Raw genomic sequence first — 8,234 nt, forward strand, 5'->3', positions numbered from 1 at the left:
CGCTATTAGGTACAACACGATGTGTTGCCCACACTGTGTTCCTCCCCTACTCAACCCCCCACACGCGTAGGTACAAAGCCTGAGCTGAATCAATAATATTAGTGTCCTTATTAGCTCTATTAAATAGTTTCACAATAATATTTAATTGTCGCATCCCGCCAGTTCAAACTCCCGTTTGTTAACGGCGGCCATGATTTCTGAAGCCTTCGAGAACGTTCCATCCCAACAGCCCAGTATTATATCCCCTCCAAACAGTCCCTCAACGCTCGGGAATTTTCCGCTTGCAAAGCAAGCGTCCACCATTGCTTCATACTTCTCCATTTCCTCCATGGAGGTAAAAGCTCCTGTACCTGTGCGGAATGGCCAGTGTCCCTTGACGATGGCATACAGGACGGATCCGAGGCTGAATATATCAACCGCAAAGGTTGGTTCACCCGGTAGCTTCGGGTTGAAGAACCCAGAGTCTGGAAGTTTCTTGGCGGAGAGCGCCAGCTCTTCGCATGTAGAACCGCCAAAGTCACAAAGCCACAAGTCAAGCGAAATCGGAGCAGTACCGTGAACGAGGAAGTTGTCGGGTCGCAAGTCACAGTGTATAACGCCGCGGCTGTGGATAAAAGCGATAGACTCGACGGCCTGGCTGAACCATTTCTGACGGAGACAGAATGGAATCGAAGCATTGTGTTCATGTAGATAGCACTGGAGATTCCCATGGCTTGCTTCAGCCAGGAGGAGACCACTAGGATGCGGACCTAAGAATCTTCAATCGTGTAAGAAAGCATGCACGGGTTTGATAGTAAGAGTACAACAAGCTTTCAGTACTTAATGATTCTCGGATGCGGGCCCAGCCGTCGCAGAACTTGCTCCTCAATGCTGAAGCAACTGTCAACATTCTGTCGCTTGCCAATGACTTGATCTTCGCCAATCTTAACGGCAGCTTTTAGTATGATGCCTCGTTGGGGCCGGAAGAATATCGCCGTCGAGCCAGGGAAAGCTGCAGCTGGCAATCGTTCCAGCTCTGCCAAGCTTGTAAATGAAGTTTCCGCACTTCGGACGTTATTGCGAAATACAAGGTTATAAAGTTTTAGAATAAAATGTTTTCGCCATGATCGCAAAAGACACCAAAGGTTATAGATTAAACGCATCCTTTAGTATATTTCAGCGTTTTTTGTTCGTGTAGACACAAGTTTAGGAGAGACGTTGCGGAAACGAGGACCAAGGTTGATTACTGCGTGTAACACGGCTTCGGCCTAACAATATGCCGGGGACTGGTACTATTTTGAGAGCGGCGAAAAAGTACGCCCTGTCGAACCCTGTCTCAGCCCGCAGCCGAGGGGCAGTGGGCATAAGGCTGCCGTAGTATTGCCAAAGTACTCCGCGATAGGACCAAGAAACAACTACACAGCCCACAATCGGAGGAGCTCATCATTTTCAGTAACCCTGTTTGTCGTAGCCGTGCAATTAAAAAAAGGGTTCGAAAGAAGGGCTTACGGATTGCAGGTCCAGTCCACACACGGGACGAGGGAAACTGGCCAGCTATTGTACGACTTTACCGCAGCATCGACTTACACCATAGTCGTGTTATAAATAGCTTTTTCGTGAATGACAAGCATAAGTGCTGGTAAAGAGAAAAATTGATAATAATGATGAGGAAAAAAATAAAACCAAGCAAGAGCGCGTTGTCAGTTCGTATCCGGATCTGGAGAGAAAAGCGTTGGGTAAAGTGGCGGCGGTTGATGTTGGCTTATGTTTTGCTCGAGCCTCTTTCTGTCGGTGTGGGAGTACGTAACTGGCAGATTCGCTTTGAGACCAATCTTGTCAGGAATTTCTTTGTGTACGTGTCTGGACTGTACTGCACCAGCTGACATGGGAATATTGTCCAACAGTGTTTCCATATTGTCGGGGGTTATCCAATGCTCAACGTATCAACTCACACGTCAACTAAACACGGATATTTCGGGCTACACTATAGAATGCACGGTCCCCACCTTAAGAAGAATAGCTATTTTCTACCAAGTTAGAGCAGCCTACTCGCCCCATCTTGTACGACCGCGGAAAGAGCAGGCCAACAACCCGGCGCAAGCACAGACGATCTGCGTCGAGTAGAATATATTTTACGAGGGTGATAAATCGCCTGGAATGTAAACTGTAAACAACCCTGAAAAAGCCCTTCACGCGTGCAAGGCCTCATCCACGGGGCCGTCAAGGGCAACAGGCACCCGTGCAGCTTACGTCAACTGGCTCGAACAAAGACATGTGTTTTGAGAAACAAGTAGTTTTGTGTTGCTTTAGCTAATTTCCAAACTCATTTGCAACTGTAAGATGCATTCACCACGAAAACACAATTGACAGGCTGCGCCGCGGCGGCCAACATCAACATGGTATGCAAAGTCCGGCCTGATCAGACCCGTTGTCTCCTGCCCAGGGCTGCGTTCTCAGCCCAGAAGTTGCTTCTCGAACCTTTCTAGCATTCTTCCCGCAACGCACCATCGCTTATGGTCTATGACCCCGGCGTTGTAAAGTTTCATCAACGCTTCGATGACCCATTGCCAGGGGCTGTATTCGGAAGTGTTCGCCGTCAATCTCACGAACCGCTCTACCAGCCAGTGGATATCGGAATCCCCCGTAAAATTTTCACACAGTGGAAGAGTTCTGTAGAGCACATCGAACTGTGGAGATTAGCCGTGTGTATGCGCAGTAGTAATTCGACACCTCGCAGGAATTTCGTAGCAACGCACTTGGTACTTGTGTCGCCTCCACCTCAGTTTTCCGGAGCGTACGAGAGGGGGGATTAATTCGTAGACGTAGCCCTGATCTTGACACATTAACAGGCAGACATGGGCGTCTTTGAGTGGAATGGCGTCTTTGGCTGGGTCTGGTGCGGGCCATGCCAGTTCGAGTTTATATCGGATCTCGGGCATGGTGTCGTATCGCGCGTGTCGTTGTTCTTGTCTAGTTCCAACAAACACAGCAAGTAACAGCTTGGGGACTGGGACGCTTAAATACTTTTTTAGGATGCTGACGCCTTATCAAGCAACAAGATCGAATCACTACATTGCTAGTTACACCTTTTCAATAAACTGCCACCGAATCAGAAAACAAAGGAGTAGGTATGTGTGACCTATCCTAGGTCGTCTTAGGTTCTGGTACTGTCTACCTATTCGGAGCACGAGGCTTGGAGATTCCGTTCCAGAGCTTCATACGTCGTCGCACAGCCATCTCTCATGCTGCACTACCCCGCCCAGGTTGTCTTTGAATGGCGCTTTCTTAAGCCATGGCTCGAGTTGTGCCTACCCAGAGCTTTGAACGCCGTACGCCATTGCATCGATAGTATCTCCTCCCGCCGATCCAGTTTGAACAAGGCAGGAGCTAAACCGGGGGCCTGTGATGCTTGGCTGCACCGATACCTCTCTCAACACATTCAGCAGGCGTTGGGCACACAAGGGGCATGGACCAGTCTATCCGCGACTCCTGGGACCTATTGCAAACCACGTCAGTACGTCAGCCGTTCTTTGCCGTACGTAGTTTTGGTTGTCCCTCTCAAAGAGGGTCGGTCGACTTTGAGTAATTTGGAGCGAGGATCAGCAGACGTGGAAGTTGTCGGGTGGAATCATGTTTTTGTCCCGTGCAGCACCTACGATGTTGAGTGTCCAGCTACGACCGGCGTCGGATTGCGCGACCCTGGTGTCGTGGTTGTTGCTTTTGTTTCAGCATACAGAGAAACGGCTTGAGAAGTCGCTTGAATACCTTTTCAACTTGCCGACGTCTGATCAGGCACATGATGGAACCACTGTCTCTGCAACAACTATAAATCGAAGAGGAGTTGGTGAGAGATGTTGACGCGCGGACACCCGAGAAATGCCGTACTATGGTATATCGCTTTCTGCCTGCTGGGAGCACAAGGCTCTGGGATTCCGTGTACGGGGTGGTGGCCTGCGTGGTCGCAGGTTGAGCGAGATGAGGTTATCCCACACCCTACACTGCCACACACCGTATTGTGATATAAAGGGGTATAGGCGCTACAAAAGTGTGGCGTCCATTTTTTGAGTGAAAAACTCAACAATAGGCAGCCATTCACTAAAAACTACAGAGTGGTATTCTTGCCTCTGTTCTGGAGTCACTAGCACAAAGCGCGCCCGCGGCATCTCAACCTGTAAAGGCACAACACGGACAAAGACTTGCCGCCTCATCAAAGACTCGACCAAAACATGAGCCAAAGTGACAACCAAGATGAAACCTTTGAGCTGTACGATCTCAAGGTCGAGGTTGTCTGTCCACCTGGCGAGCGCATCCTCTGCGGGGCAAAGGCGGGCGACTATTTCACTCTCGAGGGTGAGCTTCTTTCGCTGCCTCCCGGCCAGTCGATAAGTATCTACAGTCTCGGTAGGCTTTATTCCCAGTCATCTTTCTTACTGCCCTTTGCTTTCATTTTTCCCTCTTTGGCAGCTTGCTACAGAGCCGCTGACTGCAGCGAAGCTTCGGTGCTGCCCCTCCTGCCCGCCAAGCAGCGCGTCACGCACAAGAACGACTGGATGACGACGGATGCGCTCGTCGCTTGCCCGGATCCTTCGTGCCCAAGCAAACTGCGAATCACGAGAACCGGAATTCGAACATTCACTCATGCAGAGACGACTGCAGTCGGGCTGCAGGGCAACTGAGGGTCTCGTCAGCGCTCGGCATGGGCGCGTTGTGCGGGGGAGATGATAAGCTGAACGCCTGATCTACAGAATAAATGAGGAAAGTTAAATATGAAATATTTGAAATATTCAAAGAATTAGAAGAGAAGAGTAGCTGATAGTATTCCTAGTGGTGTATCTTGCCAACGCAGTGAACACGTTACGTTGTGGTCATGTCTTACCAGCAGCCGAATGTTTCGGAACATGGAAATGACAGTAGAAATGCAAATACGGATTAATTTGGCAATTTGATCACCTTTCTCGACTTCCCAATCGCGATGTCTCCTCATCACTCTCCGTGCACCTCGGCAAGCGCAGCCCCACATCATCTGGGGGATTCGACAGTATCCCCTTTGCCTCTTTCACATCCAGCAATCGCGTTCTCATCTCCTGTCCCAGTCATGAAGGCCAATCTATCTTTGCCGTCGTTGCGGCAGTCCATCGCCAAACGCCATGCTCTCATCTACTTCGTCCCCGGGAACCCGGGCGTCGTCGAGTTCTACACCGATTTTCTCCGATCCCTCCGCGCGCTGCTCGACAAGACGGAGAGCGACACGGCCTATGACATTTACGGGCGCAACCTTTTCGGATTTCGCGATGCCGACCACGAGCCTTTTGGCGGCCAGAACTTGCCGTACGAGCTGGACGCGCAGGTCGAGGGCATGTGGGCGGATATTGCCTCACAACGCCGCGGCGACAGCCACGACCAGCCGTACGACTCGGTCATCCTCATTGGACACTCTATTGGCGCTTACATTGTCGTCGAGACATTTCATCGACAGTCAGTGAGCCCCAAAGCCGGCCTCAACCTGCAACACGGCTTCCTGCTCTTCCCCACCATCAGCTACATTGCGCGCTCACCAAGTGGCCTCAAAATTACAGCCCTGCAGCAAAGATGGTACCTTCCCGGTGTAGAGGAAAATCTACACACTATTGCGAAGGGCCTCTTGTTTCTGTTTCCCCAGTCCACATTGCAGTGGGTGTGGGCCACTTATCTCGGCTTCAGTTCCCAAGCCGCGGCGACGCTCGCCGAGTGGCTCAAGAGCCGGGATGGCGTGTGGCAGGCCATTCATCTTGGGCGGTCAGAACTCAAATACGTCCTCAAGGACAAATGGGAGGACAGTTTCTGGGATAATGTCTCTACGTCCTCTAGTGGCGGTGTGGTGCCAAAGTTCTTTTTCTTTTATGGCAAGCACGATCACTGGGTCGACAATGACTTGCGTGACGAGTTTATCGCGCGCCAAAAAGCACGTGGGGCTGACCCTGCGCGCCCCTCCATCGAGATTGATACGGGCGATATTTCTCATGCCTTTTGTACAAGAGAAGGTCAGTATATGGCCGCTTCTGCGTTGACGACGACATGACTAATTTTGCCAGACACGAGTCTTCAAGTCGCCGAGAAAGTTTACACCTGGGTTCAGGCCATTGATACTTTTCAGAAATGATACCACTGATACACTTGACTAAGTTTTTTTGTATTTGCTTTGAAAACTTTCATCTGGAGCCCTGAACCCAAATTTGACACGGTGGCTGATCCCTACAGCACAACTGGGCCTGATTTCCAGGTCTCGGCCTACAAAACAAGAACGAAAATACATTTTCCTCTTTATTTCAACTCGGCTTGATATCTTTTTCTCTCTATTTAAATTCGGCTTGATATACGTCTCCAACCCATCTGTGGCCTAGAAGGCTACGGACGGAAACTTGAGTGGCACTTGAGGCAGCCTTGCAAACTATATTGTTCAAATGTGAAAAGTCTTTTTGCCTTGATGTTTCTTGTAAATAAATCGAAAAGAATATAAAATCTGTCGACCTGCTGTCGTTGTGCAACTTGATCCTCAACCCAGTCCTCAATCTATTGACAAGAGAAATACAATCCACCTGTTGATCGATACCACACAATACCCAAACCACAATACCCAGAGCAACCCTCACTTCAAAATGTCGGCACTACTACTGTCACTATCTACGCCCGCCGATCATTCTGACTCCAAAATAATATGGCCTTGGTGCCCGTATTCTCAACGACCGCAGGTTGACCAGGGTGACTCGCTCGATATGTACATGGAGAAGACGGCATTGGTCAGAAAGATTGCCCGATTCTACGAGCAGCCTTCTGAAATATACCCCTTCACACGAAACTTTACAGGCTGGCAGCACGCTCTTTTCTATTCTCTAACCCCTGCCACACTCCGTCGCCTGGCACCCTTCCCATCGCGGATCAAGACCCTCGGTGACAACGCCAAGCCCTTTGCCCACCTTTGTAAGTCATACGGACCACCCCCAGATTGTACCAGCTTTTTTCGCAGACCACACTAACCACTCGGACTTTTGCAGTCGTCCACGGATGGGCCCATACAATCACCCCCGGCGTGTCGAGCAACGAAGAGCAGCCTCGTGTTTCCAAATTCCAGCTCGACAAGACAGTCGCGGCCGTAGCCAAGAGAGACCTACGCTTCTGCGTCATGACGGACAAGATCGGTGTGGTCGACTACGTCTGCATCCTGCCCTACGCCGTGCTGACGCTGGACGCGGCCGTGCTCGCGCCGCTGCTGGACGTGGCGGCGCAGTTCTTCAAGACGTCGTTCCACAAGTACCTCATGCAGGGCATCGTCGAGCTGCGGACGCGCGGCGACCAGCCGTGGAACATGCTCTGTCTGCGCAGCGACATGCGCGCGCTCTTCCACCGCGGCATGGTCGGCCTCCGGCCCGAGTACCTGGCCAAGGACCGCGAGGAGGGCACGACGACCTGGTTCGCGGCGCTGTCCTTCCAGTGGCTCGCCCGCAACAAGGTCGTCCGCACCACGAGGGTCGTGCCCGGCGAGGCCAGCATCGCGGACATGCTGGCGCCATCCGACGACGACGACAAGGTGCGCGATACACCGGGCGGCCTGCTGCAGGCTTGTCGCCGCCTGAACGAGGACACCATCTTCATCCCGTTTGAAAATAAGCGCGACGCGCAGATGATGATGAGCGCGCTGGCGCTGCGCTGGGCGGCAGCGGTGGTCTGGCAGCGCGCGGGCGCCACCGGACTCGCCCCAGGCGAGCTGGAGTGTTGACAAGAATGGACCGGTTCGGGAGCATGTATATGGAGTCATGATTTGCAAATAAATGACTGTCTGCACAATTGTGGCAGCTGAAGGGGCTCATGTCGGATGGACTGAATTATATACGCAATTTGGGTAGGTGTATGGGAACATCGCGAAACGATTGTTTGGAGTTTTGATGGTTTAAAGGACATGGAAACAAAAGCATAAGCGATGGAGAATGATCAATAAAATTTTAATTTGCCTAGTCCATCATCTTTTAACCCCCCTATGATCTCCCATGTGAGAATTATGGGATGCTGGCCGGAGTAGTGATACCGGGTAGCGCGCCAACACCAAGGTACTTGGCGGGTCTCGCATAAAGTATGGACAGTATGTGAGCCACGGTATTGTCCAAGCTCGGTGTGGATAGATGGATTCGCAAGTTGGAGAATAAGGGGGATTTAATGTACAGGGACGCTGAATCCTCTTTTTTGTCTTCTTTTGTTTTCTTTCTTTTTTTTTTCTTTTTTTT

At 51.1% G+C, this 8,234-nt stretch overlaps 2 protein-coding genes across 2 annotated transcripts; both read left to right on the forward strand.

Annotated features, from left to right (window-relative positions):
- Positions 1-4,205: 4,205 nt before the first annotated feature.
- Positions 4,206-4,655, forward strand: CCM_09014 (4Fe-4S ferredoxin, iron-sulfur binding protein; the record flags this gene model as incomplete). Its single annotated transcript, XM_006674149.1, has 1 exon — positions 4,206-4,655. One exon carries the CDS (start codon positions 4,206-4,208, stop codon positions 4,653-4,655), a length of 450 nt encoding a protein of 149 aa, XP_006674212.1.
- A 419-nt stretch (positions 4,656-5,074) lies between these two features.
- CCM_09015 (uncharacterized protein) lies at positions 5,075-6,118 on the forward strand (the record flags this gene model as incomplete). Its single annotated transcript, XM_006674150.1, has 2 exons — positions 5,075-5,999; positions 6,051-6,118. The coding sequence occupies 2 exons, from the start codon at positions 5,075-5,077 to the stop codon at positions 6,116-6,118; spliced, it is 993 nt and encodes a 330-aa protein (XP_006674213.1).
- Positions 6,119-8,234: the final 2,116 nt, after the last annotated feature.

This window comes from Cordyceps militaris (genome assembly GCF_000225605.1).
Source record: "Cordyceps militaris CM01 unplaced genomic scaffold CCM_S00007, whole genome shotgun sequence".
Classification (NCBI taxonomy): domain Eukaryota; kingdom Fungi; phylum Ascomycota; class Sordariomycetes; order Hypocreales; family Cordycipitaceae; genus Cordyceps; species Cordyceps militaris.